The following is a 24509-nucleotide window of genomic DNA, read 5'->3' as shown; positions in this document are numbered from 1 at the left end:
GCTCCTTCTCTTCTGCTTCTGCTGCTGTTAGATTCGCAGGACCGACTGCCTCTCGAGTATTACAAAGGTAAAGAAAGAGGAGATGGCACAAGGCATAATCAAGGCAGGTAAATATTGATTAGGGATTAAGAAGAAAAAAATAAAATAAAATTGTAGTATTGGCGAAATAGGATCATTCGCCATGAGCTGTGTTATACTTAGCACTAGTCTTGGTTTAGTATGCCACACTACACAGCGCATTGTGTTTACTTAAAAGAAAATAACAAATATCTACATGTAATAAAACTTGGTACGAAAAAATTACTTTTTATTTATAATAAAAAATAGGGACATATACATAGGCACCATGCACCATGCGACAAACTCGATAACTCAAATTATAACAAACTAACCTAATGAATAAAATCAAATAACAAATAACTAAATTCCCCCTTCCTTTCTTTCTTCCCCTTGTTCCTCTTCATTCTCCTTCTACTATATTCTCCTCCTCCTCCTTCTTCGGCAGCGGCAGCCACAGCAGCTCGTACCGCGTAGACCGGTTCTCGACCATTTGGGGAAAGCTTATGTCCTCCACGTCTCAACTTCCGTATGGGACAGATTAGCATCTATAAATACTGTTGCTGAAGTCAGCTTCGAGAAAGATGCGAAAATTTGGCGAGTTTTGTCGAAAGATACAGTTGTAATCACTCTACATCCGACTCGACGACCGGAAAGCGCTCCAGTAGATGGGAGTTGGGCTATTAATCAACCTCCTAAAAAATACCAACATCTGACCGATCCTAGTAAAGGCGTCGGCAATGAGATTGATAGTGGCGCATTGATCGGAGTATGGCGACATTAGGAACAATTTGTGACAAGAACATCATGTGTCCATGCGAGAATTGATAAGGTTCGGTTACAAAACATATCAATCAAGCAAAATTCCTATTCTTGCTAGATCGATACTTTTGTGAGACATTTTGTTGTCGTATGATATTATTTGAGATAAAATATTATTTAATTTTTGGATAAATGATGAATATAGCAATAGATTTGCATAAGATAATGTCTACAAAATCTTAACTAATATTTGGATAACGGGATAGCTATAAATATCCATTGATCTAGTTGAGGGAGGACACACACGCATACATATACAATTTTCTCTTTATTTCTTTTTCTTTATTTATTTCTTTCCTTCATTTCTTGCGTCGTCGTTTTGATTTCTTTATTTTTTCTTTTCTTCTTTGCATCTTCTTTTTATTATTATTTTTTTTTTCAAATACAGTTCCGGATCATTTTTAAGGAAGTTGGAGAATTTTCCCGACTTTTGGCTGGCTCGTCCCGACAAATCGTCAACAAATATTTTGAGCGGCAACAGTAAATTAACTTAATCAATTATTTTTATTATTAATTGTTATATTATCTGTAGACATATATATACACATGCACAATATCATATATATATATGTGCGCGTGAGCTGTCTATATACCTAGAGAAAGAGAGGAGAAGAGGGAGAGATTTCATTCAATTTGAACGTATAAGTATATACAGTATTTAAGTAGTAACTCCAAGAATTACATAGTTAAAAAGTATATGGGGGATAAATATATATATGCATATCTATCTAGATGTGTTATATAGTTTTACTTAAAAATGTATATGATCTAAATAAACTATATATTTGATTAGATATATATGTTGGAATAATTGGTATAACTGAATTTCACAAATGTTAACCACAATGACAATGCCAATCAAGAAATCCTTAGTTTTCCACCACCACAATGACAATTTCAATCAAGAAATCGCAATCAAGAAATCCTTAGTATTATACAATCACACCCGTTACAATGAAGTATTAGAACATTATATTCGAAACTAAATAAATTTGTAAATATATATAATAACAATAATCATGCTCAAATCACCATTAAATCAACAAACGAAAACCACATCTATAAGAAAAAATAAAGATCAAGAAAACAAACCTAAATACTTTGTCACATGTAAATTTCGGGCCAACTATATATATCCAATCAACAATCCCACCATTTGAAAACGCAACGAATTACGTGAAAACTTTTTATTGTTCTCTGAATATAAAAAAATTGATATATTTTAATTATAATTTGATAAATATATTATAATTAAAATAATAATAGAAAAAAAAAATAAAATAAAAACTCACCAGTATTTCAGCTACATGTGGTGGAAGACTTCTTCTTTGGAAGAAAAATTGCCGCCTATTGAAAAAAATATATTATGATTGAAATAATAATAGACAAATAAAATAAAATAAGAACTAAATAAAAAGAAAGAAGAAAAAATTGGGGAACGAGGGACGACTGTTGTGGATTTTGTGGGGGAAGAAAGTGGAGGATGAATGGAATAAAGTAGGGGAAGACGGTAATTAGGATTTCTGTCACTTCTATTTCTTCGATTATATCTTCTTCTTGTCGTGTAGTTGGATAAATAGGAAGTTGGCTCGAAAGTCCGTAAATATGACAAAGTTTTTTACACTACTCTGCATCAATATCATTAATTATCAAATCCAAGTTCTGATTTGATTTGGTCTACCCTTCAAACGAAGTTGTTTTCTCCGTCCGCTTGCACAGTATTCATCTACCCACAAAATAAATAAATAAGAAAAACATATTTATTTCAAAAGTAGATGAAATCAAAAATAAAAAATAAAAAATCATAATTTCTACGAATTTCCATAAATTTGACAAAATTATTTTTTATTCACGTACCTTTTTATTCTTTCAACCTTTTGTAGTCTTACACATTAATGATGTTGAATCTTCCTTCGAATTTTTCCTCATAAGTTAGCGTAATGTTTGAGGTTGAAGACAATGCAATGAGACGCGAAATTGAAAAGTATACCGAATCTAACAGCAACAACAGAAGGAGAAGAGAAGGAGCAACAATATAATGGCGGATTTGTCTGTCACAAAAATGGTTCTAGTCAGTCTAGCACAGACCCAGGTAGGAAGGAGGGATCTCCTTCATCATGTTTGCTAACGTCTGTCAATATAATGCTCGTGACGAAAACTATTTCTTCAGACTGCAATGTCAACTTCAACTTCTTCTTCTTCCCAAAACAGAGCTGAGCAAACATGATAAAGGAGATCCTTCCTTCCTACTTATGTCTGGTGTCTGTGTCATCTGAAATTTGTCCGCAATCTGTATCGACAGAATTTTTTTTTTTTTTTTTTTTTTACACACGCACACATTCAAACTCCTGATGGAAATTTCACCAACACATGCACACACGTCCTCATCCAGGATCTAATTTGGGATCCAACCCTCAAGCGAGGATATCTCACTACAAAAAAATAATATATTTGTAACGGAATTCCGTCCATAAAATTCACGTAGCTAACATAATTCCGTTCTTAATTCCGTCTCTAATGTCATTGGTAATGAAAAAAATAGATTTAGAGAAAAAAAAAGTTTTGTTACAAAAAATAATTTTTTCTTGTACTATCTCACCGCTTGATCTACAAGGGTTTAACTGTATCCTCAGAACTTGAATCCCGCGGAGTGAGTGAGTGAGAGCAAATGCAGAAGCAATTACACAGCAGAAGCTCAGAACCACACTTTCGCTCATTCTCCACACTTTCGCTTATTCAAAACTCGGTGCGCTCGCACTGTATTATATTTATATTTATACCGTTATTTTAAGTTGCCACCGTGGCACGCACGCGCAACTGCTATATCACTCCCGCCCCATTTCTTACGGTTACAGTCTCTTCTTCTATACTTTCTAATTACACCTTTAATAAGACAAAAATAAACTAATACTTTTTCTCTATATATATTATTATACGAATTTTTTGAGCTGTTGACATTATTAGTCGATATTAATATTTATTTATAAAAAATATATATCTAATCAAATATATAGTTTATTTAAATCATTAAATTAGAGATGTATACATTTTTAAGTCGATTTTTTTTTTTCACAAAATATCCCATGAAATATTATTCTAATACCAAATCTAAATCGAATTTTTTCAAACTCAACCAAAAGAAACACACCTGATATGATATATCTGGATAGAGATGCATACATTTATATCCCTATACATTTTAACTATGTAGTTCGTGATATTAGTACTCAAATACTTTATATACTAGTACGTTATTCAAATTGAATGAAATCTCAATCTCAATCTCTACCTCTCCTCCTCTCTTTCTCTACATATATATACACAGCTCAGGCACACACATATATGATGATATTGTACACTGTGTATACCTATGTCTATAGATAATATAACAATTAATAATAAAAATAATTGATTAAATTAATTTACTCTTATTGCTCAAAATATTTTTCGGCGATTTTTCTGTACGAGCCCATCGAAAATCGGGTGGATTCCCCAATTTTCTTCAAATAAGATCCGGAACTATGTTTGAAAAAAAAATCCAAAAAAAGAAAAATACAAAAGTAGAAAGAAATAGACAAAAAAACAAAAAAGAAAAAAATAAATAAATAAATTAATCAAAACGATGCAAGAAAGAAAGGAAAAAATAATAATAATAAAATTTGCATACAGAAGAAATAAAGAGAAAATTGTGTTTGTATGCTAGTGTGTCCTCCCTCAACAAGATCAATGAATATGTATAGCTACGCCCCTAATCCAAATATTAGTCAAGATTTTGTACACATTATCTTATCCAAATCTATTGCTATATTCATCATTTATCCAAAAATTAAGTAATATTTCATCCCAAATAATATTTTAGAATAACAAATATCCCACAAAAGTATCGATCCAGCAAAAATAGAAATTTTATTTTATTGATATGTTTTGTAACCGAACATTATTGATTAGGGAGAGCAGGAACATATTGATTGGCCATTTGTGAATAGACAGAGAACGAAGGAGAAAGGATTTTTTGAGGAGGATATTTGCCGGAGAGAAAAGAAGGGTTTTTAGGATTTTGAGTGACTGAGTATGGAAAGATGAGATAAGGGTTTTACATAAACCCCACGATGTGACATTAAACAGTGTAATGATGCTATAAACCCGTAAACGTCACATCTGACACAGTCCGAAAAGTGATGCTTAGGAGTCGGGTGGGATGAGGCAAGTTGTTGAGTGGAAAAAACCAATGTATAGGGTTTCTTGAGAATGAGCTTATAAATTGGACTGATGTATAGTCCAATGGGCCTGATAATGGTAGCAGGGTCTTAAATGGATCTGAAATTAAGTGAGCAATTGATACGGAGGTCGGACAAGATGAAGTCGGGTAAAGAAGGATGAGACGATCGATACGGAGGTCGGACAAGATGAAGTCAGACGAAGAAGGATGAGACGGCCGATACGAAGGTCGGACAAGATAAGGTCGGGTGAGACGGCCGATACAGAGGTCGGACAAGTGGAAGACGGGCAAGAGGAGACGTGGCAACCGGTGTGCAGGTTGGTTTTTACTATCCCAAACTAAGTGCCGCTGGATCTCCATTGTCTTTCGTCATCGACTTATTGGTCATCGAGGTTCGCCTATCATCGTCTTAGTTTCATTTGAACTTGATTTGTAACATTTATTGGACTTCCTATACAATCAATAATTGGGCTTTGTTGGTAGCCAATGTTCGAAAAAAGTTTGAGCTAATTTGAGCATTTCATCGTATTACCAATTAGCAAAAAAGTCTTGGAATTCCTTGATTAATTTGTTAAGACGATCTCCGCATGCATTGTCCAGAAATGCACTGATCCGAGTACTCCTAGGACCCACCTCACAGCCTAATTTAATTTCGTCGAGTGAATTTTGCACTTCAAACGTCGGAATAGTCCTGCGAATGGGGTTCGGAAACTGCTCATCATCCTCTAGTTTAGAAGGCCTCGAGAAAGGGGATTGATCCACCCCAAGGCCGTAATTTTCTGCCTCATTATCTGGCACATGTGTTTGGGTTGTTTCAAGAGTCGACCTTATCAGAAATTTCTTCATTTTTGGGCCGTGATTCGGCCTTTGATTGAACTTCGAAACCTCTCGGTGTAAAATTGCATTCATCTCACAATGCAGCTCCCTGCAACATCATGGACAAAGGAAATACTTTATAATAGAAAATTGCTTCTAATGCGTCCATTTCCGTCAATGGATCGAATTTCACTTCGATAACTTTGACACGATGTCCTTCCAAAATATTACGCATTGATGTAAAGTCGATGGAACGGTTTGAGAAGTATGAAGAATCATTGAGTAAGTGAGCTTTCCCTCAATGACAAAGAATACGATCGAAATCCTTCCTTAATCCTACAGCTACTTCTGCGACCACAACGAAATCCTTCCTTAATCCTACAGCTACTTCTGCGACCACAACGCCGGTAGCTTTGTGCATGTTACCGGTAAAATCGGTAGTACGCTTTCCTGTCAGCAGTAGGTCATTGTGATTCTTCCCAATTTTCTACTATGTCGAGAGTGCCATTATGTTGACCGACACTCTACCATCAATTAACACCTTTCTGACCTAACGTTCATCGAGCGCTACGGTGAGAAATAAAAGCTTCAAATGACGCGCTTCATTCTTCATCAGTTTCTGAAAAATCCTGGATTTTGGGGCAGCAACCTCAACCTAGTTATGTTCATACCAATTATTCCAACATAGTATCAGAGCCCCCGATTTTTCTCTATATAGCACAAAAACATTGCCCGTCCGTTTCCCTACATTCCGGTTATTTTTGATCGACACCGCCACCACCATCAGGTGCGCTGCCGCAAGACCGGCCGGCAGCCGGAAAATTGCGGCGAACGGCAGTGTATGGGCATCTCACGCGCCCGACGAAGAATTCGGCGGTCGGACGCCTTTCTGGCGCATGACGGCGCATGGGCGGCGGTTGCTGGAGCTTTTTCCGGCGTCTTGCTCAGAATTTAATTTTCTTTCGGACGGTATATTCAGTTTTTTCATCTGAGCATTCTTTCATGATCTCATGATTGTCCTTGTTCCGGATTCGATTCAGTTTTCTGTGTTCTTCTGTTGATTCGGTTTTTTTGGCGATATTATCTGTTCTCGGTAATTTTTTTTGTATTTGGTATGGAAAAGATGGATGTTCATGTTTCGATAAATATTATCTTTTACGGAGACAATTATAGTTTGTGCGTGCAATCGATGAAAAGTTTTCTGATCGGCAGAAAATTATGGTTGATAGTTACAACAGATATAGTTGCTCCCGTCATATTGGAGAAGTTGCGCCGACCACTAAGCTCCCGAATTATACATTAAAAAATTGAAGGATTGGGATAGTAAAAACCATCATGTTCATACCTGGCTACGCAATACATCTCCTCCGGCGATACAGGTGCAGTTTGCCCAATTTGAAATTGCTAGGGCCGCTTGGGATTTCTTGGCAGCCCATTCCGTGCAACTAGTTTGGCACATTATTATCAGCTTTGGAGTACACTCCATAGACTAAAACAGGAATCAGGACGATCTGTCAAAAACTTCTTTGCTCAAGTGCAACCTATTTGGCGTCGGTTGGATAAGGCTGAAACCAGTCCTGATCATCTCTGCCTTATTCAGATTTTGATAGGAGAGTATGAGACAGTTCGTGCCTCTTTACTACATCGGCACTCACTTCCTAGATTGGATGGGGCTATTCAGGAGATTCTCTTTGAAGAAACTCGTCTTCACCTAAACAAGGCTCCTCCGCTTGATTCTGCTCTTGTGGTCACCACCCGGAATCCTACTCAGAGTCGCCAACTCCGCTGCAAACGATGTCAGTCCTCTGATCATGACTTCGGTCACTACCCTAAGGTGGATTGTCATTACTGTCATGCTTTAGGCCATACTTTACAATATTTCCCTAATAGGCCGTCTCGCTCTAGTGGCAGAACTTTCAAGCCTCGGCATACTCGTGGATCTCCTCAATCTAGTTCCTCATCCGTACAGCCTCTGCCACGTCTATGCCTACGCCTCCCACGATTTAGGAATTGGAAGCTCTTCTTAAACAGGTTCTCTCTTCCAATACCGCCATGTCTACCACATTAGGTAACCATCCTTGGTATTTTGATTCTGTTGGAAGCTCTTCTTAACCTTGAACTTAATTTCTGTTGGTCAATTAGTTGATAAATCTTTCATTGTGATCTTTTCTCATTCTGGTGTGCAGGTTCAGGATGCACAAACCGGGAGGACCTTTGGGAATGGCCGGAAAAAGGGCCGCTTATTTGAACTTGAGTCACTTCAGCTCCATTGTCCCTCCATTTCTGCCGCCACCACCTCTACACCGTCCTGCCTTCAGCGGCATCTTCGTCTCAATCATCCGTCCTCCAAGAAACTCAGATCTTTGATTAGTCAAGGTGTTTTGGGTTCTATTAGTTTTGAGTCTTTTAATTGTGTGGATTGTTCGTTGGGGAAACAATCTCCTTTTTCATTCCCTCATAAAACTTTCGTAGCAGATAAACCGTTTTCGTTAATTTGCTTTGATATTTGGGGACTTTCACCCACTGTCTCTATGAATGTTTTTTGTTATTCCGTATTTTTTATCGATGACAATTCATGTTTTACATGGATTTATTTTATGTGACAGCATTCTGAACTATCCTCTATCTATATGAACTTCCATAAAATGATACTGTTGATGCCGATTTTCAACAATAAAAAAGTAAAACCCGAAAATAGAAATTATCTTCGAATTTGATAAAATAAAATGCCTGAGATTTAAGAGTCCCTAGACACCGTACTATACATAAGTAAAATAAGAAAAATAAATACTACAGACTGTAAAAATAAAATGGTGATCCCCAAAAGAAATTCTGAATTTGATGTCGATTGAAGATGGTTGTTTTTTTTTTAGGTCGTGAAAAGACCTATTTAAAACTCATGTCAACCGCCACAACCAGGTCGTGCCTTCATATCCGGTCGCCGGTTGTAACTTCTCTCAATCGTCTTAGAACTGCTTTTCATCCGACCTGCACACCGGTTGCCACGTCTCCTCTTGCCCGTCTTCCACTTGTCCGACCTCTGTATCGGCCGTCTCACCCGACCTTATCTTGTCCGACCTTCGTATCGGCCGTCTCATCCTTCTTCGTCTGACTTCATCTTGTCCGACCTCCGTATCGATCGTCTCATCCTTCTTTACCCGACTTCATCTTGTCCGACCTCCGTATCAATTGCTCACTTAATTTCAGATCCATTTAAGACCCTGCTACCATTATCAGGCCCATTGGACTATACATCAGTCCAATTTATAAGCTCATTCTCAAGAAACCCTATACATTGGTTTTTTCCACTCAACAACTTGCCTCATCCCACCCGACTCCTAAGCATCACTTTTCGGACTGTGTCAGATGTGACGTTTACGGGTTTATAGCATCATTACACTGTTTAATGTCACATCGTGGGGTTTATGTAAAACCCTTATCTCATCTTTCCATACTCAGTCACTCAAAATCCTAAAAACCCTTCTTTTCTCTCCGGCAAATATCCTCCTCAAAAAATCCTTTCTCCTTCGTTCTCTGTCTATTCACAAATGGCCAATCAATATGTTCCTGCTCTCCCTAATCAATAATGTTCGGTTACAAAACATATCAATAAAATAAAATTTCTATTTTTGCTGGATCGATACTTTTGTGGGATATTTGTTATTCTAAAATATTATTTGGGATGAAATATTACTTAATTTTTGGATAAATGATGAATATAGCAATAGATTTGGATAAGATAATGTGTACAAAATCTTGACTAATATTTGGATTAGGGGCGTAGCTATACATATTCATTGATCTTGTTGAGGGAGGACACACTAGCATACAAACACAATTTTCTCTTTATTTCTTCTGTATGCAAATTTTATTATTATTATTTTTTCCTTTCTTTCTTGCATCGTTTTGATTAATTTATTTATTTATTTTTTTCTTTTTTGTTTTTTTGTCTATTTCTTTCTACTTTTGTATTTTTCTTTTTTTGGATTTTTTTTTTCAAACATAGTTCCGGATCTTATTTGAAGAAAATTGGGGAATCCACCCGATTTTCGATGGGCTCGTACAGAAAAATCGCCGAAAAATATTTTGAGCAATAAGAGTAAATTAATTTAATCAATTATTTTTATTATTAATTGTTATATTATCTATAGACATAGGTATACACAGTGTACAATATCATCATATATGTGTGTGCCTGAGCTGTGTATATATATGTAGAGAAAGAGAGGAGGAGAGGTAGAGATTGAGATTGAGATTTCATTCAATTTGAATAACGTACTAGTATATAAAGTATTTGAGTACTAATATCACGAACTACATAGTTAAAATGTATAGGGATATAAATGTATGCATCTCTATCCAGATATATCATATCAGGTGTGTTTCTTTTGGTTGAGTTTGAAAAAATTCGATTTAGATTTGGTATTAGAATAATATTTCATGGGATATTTTGTGAAAAAAAAAAATCGACTTAAAAATGTATACATCTCTAATTTAATGATTTAAATAAACTATATATTTGATTAGATATATATTTTTTATAAATAAATATTAATATCGACTAATAATGTCAACAGCTCAAAAAATTCGTATAATAATATATATAGAGAAAAAGTATTAGTTTATTTTTGTCTTATTAAAGGTGTAATTAGAAAGTATAGAAGAAGAGACTGTAACCGTAAGAAATGGGGCGGGAGTGATATAGCAGTTGCGCGTGCGTGCCACGGTGGCAACTTAAAATAACGGTATAAATATAAATATAATACAGTGCGAGCGCACCGAGTTTTGAATAAGCGAAAGTGTGGAGAATGAGCGAAAGTGTGGTTCTGAGCTTCTGCTGTGTAATTGCTTCTGCATTTGCTCTCACTCACTCACTCCGCGGGATTCAAGTTCTGAGGATACAGTTAAACCCTTGTAGATCAAGCGGTGAGATAGTACAAGAAAAAATTATTTTTTGTAACAAAACTTTTTTTTTCTCTAAATCTATTTTTTTCATTACCAATGACATTAGAGACGGAATTAAGAACGGAATTATGTTAGCTACGTGAATTTTATGGACGGAATTCCGTTACAAATATATTATTTTTTTGTAGTGAGATATCCTCGCTTGAGGGTTGGATCCCAAATTAGATCCTGGATGAGGACGTGTGTGCATGTGTTGGTGAAATTTCCATCAGGAGTTTGAATGTGTGCGTGTGTAAAAAAAAAAAAAAAAAAAAAATTCTGTCGATACAGATTGCGGACAAATTTCAGATGACACAGACACCAGACATAAGTAGGAAGGAAGGATCTCCTTTATCATGTTTGCTCAGCTCTGTTTTGGGAAGAAGAAGAAGTTGAAGTTGACATTGCAGTCTGAAGAAATAGTTTTCGTCACGAGCATTATATTGACAGACGTTAGCAAACATGATGAAGGAGATCCCTCCTTCCTACCTGGGTCTGTGCTAGACTGACTAGAACCATTTTTGTGACAGACAAATCCGCCATTATATTGTTGCTCCTTCTCTTCTCCTTCTGTTGTTGCTGTTAGATTCGGTATACTTTTCAATTTCGCGTCTCATTGCATTGTCTTCAACCTCAAACATTACGCTAACTTATGAGGAAAAATTCGAAGGAAGATTCAACATCATTAATGTGTAAGACTACAAAAGGTTGAAAGAATAAAAAGGTACGTGAATAAAAAATAATTTTGTCAAATTTATGGAAATTCGTAGAAATTATGATTTTTATTTTTTATTTTTGATTTCATCTACTTTTGAAATAAATATGTTTTTCTTATTTATTTATTTTGTGGGTAGATGAATACTGTGCAAGCGGACGGAGAAAACAACTTCGTTTGAAGGGTAGACCAAATCAAATCAGAACTTGGATTTGATAATTAATGATATTGATGCAGAGTAGTGTAAAAAACTTTGTCATATTTACGGACTTTCGAGCCAACTTCCTATTTATCCAACTACACGACAAGAAGAAGATATAATCGAAGAAATAGAAGTGACAGAAATCCTAATTACCGTCTTCCCCTACTTTATTCCATTCATCCTCCACTTTCTTCCCCCACAAAATCCACAACAGTCGTCCCTCGTTCCCCAATTTTTTCTTCTTTCTTTTTATTTAGTTCTTATTTTATTTTATTTGTCTATTATTATTTCAATCATAATATATTTTTTTCAATAGGCGGCAATTTTTCTTCCAAAGAAGAAGTCTTCCACCACATGTAGCTGAAATACTGGTGAGTTTTTATTTTATTTTTTTTTTCTATTATTATTTTAATTATAATATATTTATCAAATTATAATTAAAATATATCAATTTTTTTATATTCAGAGAACAATAAAAAGTTTTCACGTAATTCGTTGCGTTTTCAAATGGTGGGATTGTTGATTGGATATATATAGTTGGCCCGAAATTTACATGTGACAAAGTATTTAGGTTTGTTTTCTTGATCTTTATTTTTTCTTATAGATGTGGTTTTCGTTTGTTGATTTAATGGTGATTTGAGCATGATTATTGTTATTATATATATTTACAAATTTATTTAGTTTCGAATATAATGTTCTAATACTTCATTGTAACGGGTGTGATTGTATAATACTAAGGATTTCTTGATTGCGATTTCTTGATTGAAATTGTCATTGTGGTGGTGGAAAACTAAGGATTTCTTGATTGGCATTGTCATTGTGGTTAACATTTGTGAAATTCAGTTATACCAATTATTCCAACATATATATCTAATCAAATATATAGTTTATTTAGATCATATACATTTTTAAGTAAAACTATATAACACATCTAGATAGATATGCATATATATATTTATCCCCCATATACTTTTTAACTATGTAATTCTTGGAGTTACTACTTAAATACTGTATATACTTATACGTTCAAATTGAATGAAATCTCTCCCTCTTCTCCTCTCTTTCTCTAGGTATATAGACAGCTCACGCGCACATATATATATATGATATTGTGCATGTGTATATATATGTCTACAGATAATATAACAATTAATAATAAAAATAATTGATTAAGTTAATTTACTGTTGCCGCTCAAAATATTTGTTGACGATTTGTCGGGACGAGCCAGCCAAAAGTCGGGAAAATTCTCCAACTTCCTTAAAAAATGATCCGGAACTGTATTTGAAAAAAAAAATAATAATAAAAAAGAAGATGCAAAGAAGAAAAGAAAAAATAAAGAAATCAAAACGACGACGCAAGAAATGAAGGAAAGAAATAAATAAAGAAAAAGAAATAAAGAGAAAATTGTATATGTATGCGTGTGTGTCCTCCCTCAACTAGATCAATGGATATTTATAGCTATCCCGTTATCCAAATATTAGTTAAGATTTTGTAGACATTATCTTATGCAAATCTATTGCTATATTCATCATTTATCCAAAAATTAAATAATATTTTATCTCAAATAATATCATACGACAACAAAATGTCTCACAAAAGTATCGATCTAGCAAGAATAGGAATTTTGCTTGATTGATATGTTTTGTAACCGAACCTTATCAATTCTCGCATGGACACATGATGTTCTTGTCACAAATTGTTCCTAATGTCGCCATACTCCGATCAATGCGCCACTATCAATCTCATTGCCGACGCCTTTACTAGGATCGGTCAGATGTTGGTATTTTTTAGGAGGTTGATTAATAGCCCAACTCCCATCTACTGGAGCGCTTTCCGGTCGTCGAGTCGGATGTAGAGTGATTACAACTGTATCTTTCGACAAAACTCGCCAAATTTTCGCATCTTTCTCGAAGCTGACTTCAGCAACAGTATTTATAGATGCTAATCTGTCCCATACGGAAGTTGAGACGTGGAGGACATAAGCTTTCCCCAAATGGTCGAGAACCGGTCTACGCGGTACGAGCTGCTGTGGCTGCCGCTGCCGAAGAAGGAGGAGGAGGAGAATATAGTAGAAGGAGAATGAAGAGGAACAAGGGGAAGAAAGAAAGGAAGGGGGAATTTAGTTATTTGTTATTTGATTTTATTCATTAGGTTAGTTTGTTATAATTTGAGTTATCGAGTTTGTCGCATGGTGCATGGTGCCTATGTATATGTCCCTATTTTTTATTATAAATAAAAAGTAATTTTTTCGTACCAAGTTTTATTACATGTAGATATTTGTTATTTTCTTTTAAGTAAACACAATGCGCTGTGTAGTGTGGCATACTAAACCAAGACTAGTGCTAAGTATAACACAGCTCATGGCGAATGATCCTATTTCGCCAATACTACAATTTTATTTTATTTTTTTCTTCTTAATCCCTAATCAATATTTACCTGCCTTGATTATGCCTTGTGCCATCTCCTCTTTCTTTACCTTTGTAATACTCGAGAGGCAGTCGGTCCTGCGAATCTAACAGCAGCAGAAGCAGAAGAGAAGGAGCAACAATATAATACCAGTCTGCTGTATTATTCTTACCCATGATTGTATTGTTGTAGAATGCAGAAATACAGAAGCACCAACCAAGGTGCAGGCAAATCGCACATGCACTTTGATCATCTTTGAGTAGTATTTAATTTGTCGAATTATTTCTACTTACTATACCTATATGTATCTACTAACTAACCTGAGAATCGAATGTCTGTCCGTCACAAAAATGCTTCTAGTCAGTCTAGCACAGACACAAGTAGGAAGGAAGGATCTCTTATCATCACGTTTGCTAAGCTCTGTTTCGGGAAGAAGAAGAAGAAGAAGAAGCCGAAGAAGTTGAAGTTGCGGCTTCTTTATTCGGTTTGACAGCTGAAGAAGGATCTCTTCTGTTGCGGTTGCGGTTGCGGTTGCGTCGAGGAGGAGGAGAGTGAGTTGCTGCCAAAGCCAAAGTCGGGAACTGTTCAAGTTGAAGGGAAGTTTGAAAAGATGAAAATATGTTAGTAAGCTTTTTGGTTAAATAAACAATGTGCATGAATTAACTAATTTATATAGATTTTTGACCTCGTCATTGTCAAGGGTGAATGTGGAGTCTTGCTGCTGCTGCCGACTCGTCTCTGGTTTTTCCTCTGTATTCTCATTGCTGCTTCCCCGGCGAAACTGAAAACATGCCATTACATCTGCGACCGACAGTACGGAGGATTCTGAGGCCCCGCCAGCTGTCTCAGATGAAGCTACTGCTTCTTTTCCATCATTGACATTGCCGACGCCAATAGCCTCTGATAGTAGATTTGCACCATTTCATTTCCAGAGTAGAGTAGATCAGATCAGATCAGATCAGATATATTATAGATGGTTCGAATTTACTACCTGGAGTTGGACTATTAGGCACCTGCACCTGCAAATGCAATGGCTGAGATGGCCTTACATTTGTGTCTCCCAGCCCTAATATTCTAACTACGTCTTGAAATCTAGCCTCATCCTGCCGCTCTAAATATGAGATCCAAGTTGCGTCGTCCACATAAATATCCGAAGGCAAGCCATATTCATCAACCTCTTCGTCCTCACAAAGACTCGGCTGCCAGCCATATTCATAAACCTCAGCTTCTTCTCCCTTATCAAGTTTTCCGCCCGCCATAGACTAGTGGAGATTACTGCAAGACACGTTCAGCCATCTAGCTAGATATATCTATGCCCAAAATTCTTGCTACTCCAGAATTAAGATTTGAAATATTTATGCAAATTTTCAAAATAAAGATATCTCTCTCTCTCTCTCTCTCTCACTCTCTCCCCCCCACACCAATTACCTTTTCTCCAGGTAAAATTTCAAGCAACAACCAAATCGACGATAGATGCAGATTAATCTAACCAAAGCAATGCGAATTAGCGGCGCTATTTCTAGGTTTCGAAATCTCTGGAAAACATAATAACAATAAGAACAAGTTCAAAACAGACTTTGTAAAATCTCTCGGATCATTAGGTTCTATCATCGCAATCAACTCAACTGGATTCAAAATTCAAAACCATAATCAATCACAGAAATAGCAGCAATAAACATAATTCATTCAACGCATTGAAATTCATCATCTAACGCTAACCGTATGGAAGGCGCCGAGTTATCGACAGATTTTGAATCCCGCGGAGTGAGTGAGAGCAAATGCAGAAGCAATTAGACACCAGAAGCTCAGAACCAGACTTTTGCTCCTTCACTTTTCTGAAGCGCATATTCAAAAGTCGGTGCGCTCGCACTATTTATACCGTTTCTTAAAATTGCCACCGTGGCATGCACGTGCAACTGCTATATCACTCCCGCCACATTTCTTACAGTTACAGTCGTTTTTTCTAAAATTTTAAATTTAGTTTTCAGTTGCGCCTTTAACAAGAGAAAATAAATAAATAAACTAATACCTAATCTAGACTTTTTCTTTTCTATATCAGTTTATATTTATTGCGTGTGGGGTATTGATATAAATATTTTGTATTTGATATGTGCTTTGTTGTTGATTATTCTGATATATTATATTTGTATTATATTAACTAAAAATTTATTCGCTAATTCATTTTTCGCACATGAATAATTTCCTACTATATTATTTTATAGTATAATATATTTCCCCCATTTTGAAATAGTTGACGCATTTGGTTAGTGGTGTAAGTATTTATACGAATCAGGTGATTTTTTTTTTTTTTTATGTAAGCAAGATAGTTCTGTTGCTCTAATCTAAATAAACTCTAATCTAATTTTTGTTATTTAAATATGTTTTTTTGTTAGCGGTATTGCATACTTACACAGATAAAAGTGAAGTGTTCAGAAGTTAGTTAGGCTGAATACATAATATTAGAAGGATTGTTTAGTTATTAGTTTTTTTACTAATTATCATGTGATTTGATGTGATATTTTTTAAAGATAATGACCGTTGTTACGGTACTGATTTTCTCATATAGCACCGTCAAATTTTTAGAAAGCACTATTCAATTGTTATAATAGCTTCATTCAAAGTTCAGATAATACCAAATATATTTAAATATGAGCACAATATACATTCTATAGCACTTATATAGAGAACCAGACCTACTTTTGTGGGTACCAGTTTAAAAATAAATAAATAACACATAACTTTTATTTCAAGAACACAGTGTTATTTGCGCTAAAGATTGATACTCACGTAATATTTACTCTGTGCTTTTGGAGAAAATCAACCCGGTGCTGACATCTAATGTGATAGCACCGTAATCGGACCGAAAATAAATTATATAGTTTTATTCTTTTATGCTTGAGAAAAAAAAAACTCTTTTCTTAATTAAACATATAATTTCATGTTACATCATGTAATTGATCTGTATGCAGCATTAGACGAGTTCCTCTTTGGACACTAACAATTTTTTGAAATATAATCACTAAACAAGCATACCGTAACTTGAAACTTCTATATATAAAATAAATCATTGTAGATAAACGGAGCAAAAAAAATTCAACCTTCGTAATATCCAAACTAAATTGGTAAATATAATTTTCATTGAATAAAAAGTCATTTTTCGTCCATAACAAAGAATTAAAGTTCCTTTGCTTGTTTAGAGTTGATTAAAATCCTAAAAAAACTTAGTTCAAATCCAAACAAACTTAGTTCAATGCTTTATTTTTTCAAATAAGATAATCAACAATGTAGTATAAATAATGAAAATCCACAAAAGTTTGAAGTATTTGACTAAAAGGCGGAGGAGAAACGGAGAAGGGAAGAAAAAAATTTACTAAATTTTGTAAAAATTATAGTTTCGGTTTTTGAATTTTCTCCCGTGATAGGTGAATAGCAGCGACGGCAAACAATTGCAAAGCTTGGAAAATTTTGCCCTAATTATTTTTTACCATGAGGAATCTGATAGTATTTCTCCGTTTATGATAGGTTTAGGCAAAAAGAAAAAAAGGCAGGAAAAAAAGTAGGGGAGAGAAAGAGACAGGTAAACCGGAATGGAGATAAACTGTGTCAGCAGTAGAGACGTTTGGTGTCGTTGGCATCGCAGGAAAAAATAATTTTGGATGGGTTAGAAAGAGAGGGACTACAAATATAATTGAGTTTGAATTTTTGAATTTGATATAATATAAATAAATAAATAACGAAGCGGGTTGAGCAATAAAGACCGACTTGAAAATAATAGTATAAAATTAAGTTTTGATTTTACATAAAAAAAAATAATAATAACAACAACACGTGTTGGACTTAGAGTGGATAGACTGGTTACAATTTAGATTGACGATTCCAAGTCCAGCGTATAATACCCATGACCAACTATTTCAGATTTAATTTCATCATATAAGTAAATTTGTTATTGCATAAAACTGAACATTTGTGCTTAATTCAATCTTAGCATTTGGCATCTTCAAGATTAGGTATCCCCAATCAAATAAACCTCCCTAAAAACAAAAACAAAAGCAACGCACTACAAATCAACAATTATGGTCGAATGATAACTCCAAATAATAGCATATTTACCGTTTGATAAAAATGTGTATCATTTAAATTCATGTGAAAATTATCACAATATCTTATTTATGACGTACTTTATTGATCTATTTTGCTTGACATGATCTAATACATGTTTGTTGAGATTATTAACGTTTTGACATTTTTTAAACAATGTTCTGGCTCAGAAATAACCAAGTATGAGAAACCAACGAAGACATGCCTGTAAGAGGAAATCGATGCTCTTTCCGCTTGCGCCCGAGCCAATAACCAAACATTCACCGCTGACTAGCACGATCTTAAAGCTATCATGAATTCATCTAAATGTTGATCTCCCATCGGTCAAACCATTCAGAAACCGGCCAACGATGATAGGATCGTTTGAGTTGTGCCGATACCCTTCAGCCAAGCCAAGCAAGCGAGAAAGGTTTGCGGCCTCTCATTCCAGACTAGTAAATCGACAAGTTGGGAGTTATGGAAATTCCAACAAATTCAAAAAATTAACTTCTACCAACTATCTAACTGCTCAGCAATTTCAACTGCTTTCAACTGTCATCCGGCAACCGCTAAACCGCCGTTCCTAAACTCTATAAATAGAGTCAAACCTCAATTGTAAAATTACTTACACTCAAGTGTTTACTTAGCAGTTACTTTGTTCATGTTCCGAGTGCTTCAATCATATAAAGGAGTTCTTATAGCTAGGAGGTCAAGGAAGTGGAGTTCTTCTCCTTCCATGACCGCCCATTAGTTGTTTTCTAGGCAAATTTACAGCTTTGTTATTGCTTTCTTTAGTGCTTCATGATGCAGAGATTTACGGCTTTTGTAGTTAATAATAAAATATTATGATTTCTCCGTGTTCATCTTCTTCCCAAATCTATGTTTATATTTGATTGTTTAAGTTGGAGTCTTGACAAGCTGTGGAAATTCTTCAGAAGAATATATTATCAAGGCCTATTTTCGTATTGTATTCATTAACAGATTGTAGGTAATTCAATGTAGTTAAGCCTTATCGACTTGCTTAACTACTAATTTAAATTTAATTTTGATTAAAGAAAGGCATCATAAGGATAAAGCCACTAATGAGACAGATTTCATAATAACTAATTGGACATATTCGCTTGTCTATCGGGTCTAAAAAATGTCTAATGACAGTAACTTTTTTTGTTTATAGTGTTATGAATCTGGGTGTCATTAAAGTCTAATTATAAATCTTTTGAGAACAAGTATCAACGAGTCAAGATTCTGATTTAAATGAGCAAGTATAATCACATGCACTTCTTCTGTCATTTCGTAATATTTATGTTTCGTTGTTCACCTACACCATCCACTTATTGCATTGATGAAAACCTAGTCATTAAGTAACGCACAGATCAGCCACAAGCATCTCTGAACATTTCCACCACTGATATATTGTCGGTCGCCCTCTCACTATCACTATCAGCCATTGCTCGCCCACCATCTTCAATATACATATACCGCTCATCTATCATTTTTTCCGCTCCGCTTACCGTCTCTTTCACTGCACTTGCCGCTTGTCAGCCATCTCTCTACGCACTTTCACTGCCCGGTCACTTAACTACTTTCTTTAAATCCTCAACTTACTATTTTCGGCTCGCTCACCGGGAAGCCACCCTTACCGCTTTTCTGATCATCTAGACTTAGTTAAGTATTTTCTTTGATTTAATTGTAATACTTAAAATTCTTATGTTCAACTTCAAAACTAAGCAGTAAAAAAAAGTATAAAAGTAATTGTGAGGGAGTAATTTAAGGTCTACAACAACATGATCTTTATTAATTCTATATGACCATTTGCAATATGTCAAGATTCAATCAATTTTAAATCCATTTAAAACACCTGTCTCACTAAATATCATAATTTAGCACCATTATCGAGGATTTTAATCTCAAGAAATTGAATCCTTTGAATACTTGTGTTTTGAGCCTTAACTTATATGTAGGATGGATAGAAAGAAAACATAATATTATATGTGAGATAGAAGAAATATATAAGGTGTGTTGTTTGAAGATATAAATTTAATTTATAACTAAGATTTGAATAGTAAAAAATTTAAATTTAAATAATTATACGATATGAATTTTGAATGTAAAATTGATTTTTTATATAATATAAAAAAATAAAAATTAAATATTTTATTTGATATTTTTTGAAAAACAAAAATTGATGAATAATAAAAATTAGTAAAAATATACCAAACCAACACTCATCGGACTACTATATTTTTATTTCCAAATACCAAAAGTTGATCTATCAGTTGAAGTAATGAATCAAACTTTGTTCCAAATACAAATCCAAAGGTGTGTTTGTTTGTGAATTTTAGTTTTTGGATTTGAATTTTTTAATAGTAAAAAGTTGAATTTGAATATTTGTTTAATGTGATATAAATAGAGGTTGATGTAATGTTATTAATGTAAAATAAATTTGTAGTATAATTTTAAAAAAGATAAGTAAATGTTTGATGTGATATTTTTTTCAAGGAAAAAAAAACTAATAGTAAAACTCACAAAAGAATACAATCTAAATTCAAATATCGACGCATCAAATTCACGACAGTAGTCGAACATATGTATCCAATCCAAAGGTGACATCCTAAAAAGAGAAATTGAAAAGACAAACAAATGGCAGCGGGGCGATTTCAGCATCCTATCATCTCTTATATAATCTTCTTGGCGGTTAGGTGGCAGGGCGGTTAGGCCATTCGGTTCCTAATGGCGGTTGGTAATTTAAACGATATTCAATAAGCTGGTAATTTAAATAATATTCGGATATACTAAATTCAATAGTTTTGAAATTGATTCGAATTTAATTTTACCATTTTTGAATTCGAATTTACCGACTTCAAATTCAAATAACTATTTTATTTAATACTCTCTCCGTCCACACTCAAAGTATACATTTACTTTTGGCGCGATGTTTAAGAAATAATAGTATTTTAATTATAGTATAGTTAAAAGTAGTGTAATGACATTTTTGCCCTTGTTTTTGTGATGTAAAGTAAGAGTATTTGTGGAAAAAAATGAGGTATTTAAGAAATAATAGTATTTTAATTATAGTGAGTAGTTAAAAATAGTGTAATGACATTTTTACCCTTGTTTTTTGGTGTAAAAGTAATGATTGTGATATAAAGTAAATGTTTACCTTGTAATTGAACGTCCCAAAATAGAAATATATATACTTTCTAGTTGGACGGAAGGAGGGAGTATCATATATACATATATTTTATTTTTCAAACAAATTACTTTATATAACACCAATTCACCAAAAATAAAAAATTAATTATCTTATATTATGTTATTTTATTTATACTTAATTATATTAGTATAATATTTTAAATAAACTAATAGATTTAAATTATCATAATTCAAATTTATTATATTTATATTGAATTTGATCAATTTGGTAAATATCAAATTTAAATTAATTTCAAATTGAGAAATTAAAATTGAAAAACATAAATTTGAAATTGAATTTGGCCAGAATTATTTTTTTTTTTAAATCTAAAAAAAAAAAACAAATTCAAATATGCTAATTACCAATTTCGTTTTCAGTGCACCCCTAGCCCTCGTTGCATCCAGAGACTGCAATAGACACAAGAAGAGGGCTGGGGCGGGGCCGCGTAATAGAGTTTAGGGTGTAGGATATAAATTTATGGTAGGAACCACTACAACTTTCTTTTGGAAAAAAAAAATGGTAAAAAATTCCACATCATTCAACGGAGAATATATATATATATATATATTATATACTTTTCCCCGTCTCAAAACTATGATCTTAGAGTTGGATACGAAATTTAACAAATATTGATATTATATTAATAATTAATAAAAAGTATGAATAAAAAACTTTTTTGTCCTAAAAATAGTAGCATTTGTGTAATAATAATAATAAAGTAAAAAATAATTTTACGGTGATACGAGTATTTATGAAAATGAGACTATTATTTTGAGACGGATATGTATTAGGACTGAGAAAGTATATATTAGCCACGAAATATATACCCCCTCCTTCCTAATCCAATATACTAGTATTATAATAAAAATATTCATTTTTTTATATTATAAGAATAAAAATATAAAAATCATTTTACACACTTTTAATAACCAATAAAATTCTATTCTCTTAGTCTCCTAAAATTATATCACTGTTAAATTTCTGCACAATTCATACTGCACAATTCATTTATAGTAACCAATTTTATTACCCTTATTTTAATACATAATAATCAATTTCTCATTATTTTTTCTACTAACCTCATTATCTTTTTTTTATCAATTATTTAATAAATTTGCTATAATACTGTCACTTTACTTTTTACCATCCCTACCTAAACAACCGGGATCTACTACATATTCAATATAGGCTCAGGAATTAGAGTCTAATAATATAACTATCTATTACATTTTGCCTTTCATCGCAATTATACCTGCCTACCTTTTATAGTTCATCAATACCAACAAAGTAATTTTAGGAGTAAGATTGATAGCAATTACATAAATAATTTTATAATTTTCTCATCTCAGCATCAAATCTAAAAATGCATGCATGTTGTTTAATACAAAAAAATTGCATTAAGCTCACCAAATCGATGAAAACAATAGCCATCTAGGTGTTTGTGGCTCTGGTGTATATCTGCTGGCTTGAATGGGCTGACACCATTCTTATCAGTCCTCCAGCCATCAGCTCTCTAATAGCCTTTCTTGCAAGTGACCCATTAATCTGTTGGGGAGTAGTATGTATCATAAACAATCAGAATTTCAAATGAATCTTGCAATACAATCATATCCAAATTGCGGATGAATAAATATATTAAAAGACAATTGCAGCACATAACATAAATCTATGCTTTTATTGCACACTTCATTTTCAATTGTGTGTTATTCGCAATATACAAAAGATCTAATTTTAAATAGCCTATTAGCCTCGGATTTGAATGGATTTAATAAGATTGATTCCCTCCCACAATTGTAGAAATTCTTGAGAAAAACATGCTTGTTCATGCGTAATTTTCTGATGGTTTTTCACAAATGCGCTTATAAAAAAGGTGTACTTTGTTGATATAGGTAATCCAATCCTCATAACTTTGTCTAAATCTAATCTAGGGTATATCACATTCAGTCCATGTTCCATTTTTTTTTTCCTTCACCTTTATACCTCAAGACCAAGACAAGAATTAAAACTCCAAAGATTCTTAACTTTTCGACAACATGTAGATGTAGTATAAACTATCAGAGCCAATAACTCAAGTAATCATATAATATTGTGCTATGAACTATTAAATCCTACTATGTCGGATTACATTACTGTTTAAATAATCCTTTGACAGTTCACACAAAATAAACAAGCCCGTAGGAACTGACAACAAGCTTCATAAAGCAACTTCAAAGGGAATGTAGGAGCAGCTAGGGTTTCATGAACCACCAATAACTAGATAAACAGGAATTGAAAACCCTTAAAAATATTCTTGTTACAGTCTTAGAGATTTCAATCACATTATGAAAAAATTATTTCACATCAGAAGTGAAAGGATATAAAAGTAGCTTCAAAAGTGTGAATTTCTTCAACTGCGGGAGCTAGACACTTTCAACCTAAACTAACAGTTAAATCACTTCTAAAGAATCTTCAAATTGCATATGTTAATATAAATGCAGACCTAATACTTTAGGAACAGATTTCGAAACCATCAACATGCACGCATTATTCAATTCATGAATAGTGGAATTACCCTGAGACGATCGGAGAGAACAGACGGTGTTATGAGTTTGAATTTAGGCGCCTCGGAGAGCAGCTTGTCGTACGTGCCCTTGTCAAACGACACCATGTTGTTCACCTTCTCCTTCTGCTTTCCCTTGCTCCACTTCTGCAATTATGGCATTTTCGCCACAATATTCCCCCACAAAATTACTGATTCGACCCACAGAAACTCAGCAGGGAAAAAACCAAACAAACAAACAAACAAACAAAAACACAAGTAGATTCCAACCTTCTTCTTCTGCTTGCCTCCTCCGGATTTCGCCGGCTTAGATGACGGTGGAGGAGCCTTATCCTTCTTCGGCGCCTGCCAAAGAAAATAAATAAATAATAATTCAAATTAAACATTACGGAAACATGGTGCTTTCGCTCAAAACTCATATCGAACAGCATCGACGAACCATTGGGGAGAAACTCGTATGGTCAGCCAAGAGCGGCAAGCGGATACAGGCGGATTACTTTTCCGAGGGTTGTTTTTAC

At 34.0% G+C, this 24509-nt stretch overlaps 2 protein-coding genes across 2 annotated transcripts; both read right to left on the bottom strand.

The window, feature by feature from the left end:
• Positions 1 to 14319: 14319 nt before the first annotated feature.
• LOC127252661 (uncharacterized) lies at positions 14320 to 15947 on the bottom strand. The gene is made up of 4 exons (XM_051276942.1): positions 15902 to 15947; positions 15174 to 15457; positions 14868 to 15082; positions 14320 to 14763 (listed from the first exon to the last, which is right to left on the bottom strand). Exons 2-4 carry the CDS (start codon positions 15439 to 15441, stop codon positions 14596 to 14598), a joined length of 651 nt encoding a protein of 216 aa, XP_051132899.1. The 5' UTR covers positions 15442 to 15457; positions 15902 to 15947; the 3' UTR covers positions 14320 to 14595.
• Positions 15948 to 22628: 6681 nt separating this feature from the next.
• LOC127252570 (40S ribosomal protein S25-2-like) lies at positions 22629 to 24509 on the bottom strand. Its single transcript, XM_051276800.1, has 4 exons — positions 24431 to 24509; positions 24262 to 24336; positions 24004 to 24138; positions 22629 to 22997 (listed from the first exon to the last, which is right to left on the bottom strand). Exons 1-4 carry the CDS (start codon positions 24431 to 24433, stop codon positions 22884 to 22886), a joined length of 327 nt encoding a protein of 108 aa, XP_051132757.1. The 5' UTR covers positions 24434 to 24509; the 3' UTR covers positions 22629 to 22883.

Source organism: Andrographis paniculata, unplaced genomic scaffold (genome assembly GCF_009805555.1).
Source record: "Andrographis paniculata isolate CXL003 unplaced genomic scaffold, ASM980555v1 Contig46END, whole genome shotgun sequence".
Lineage (NCBI taxonomy): Eukaryota > Viridiplantae > Streptophyta > Magnoliopsida > Lamiales > Acanthaceae > Andrographis > Andrographis paniculata.
This window is presented reverse-complemented; position numbering and strand designations above follow the sequence as displayed.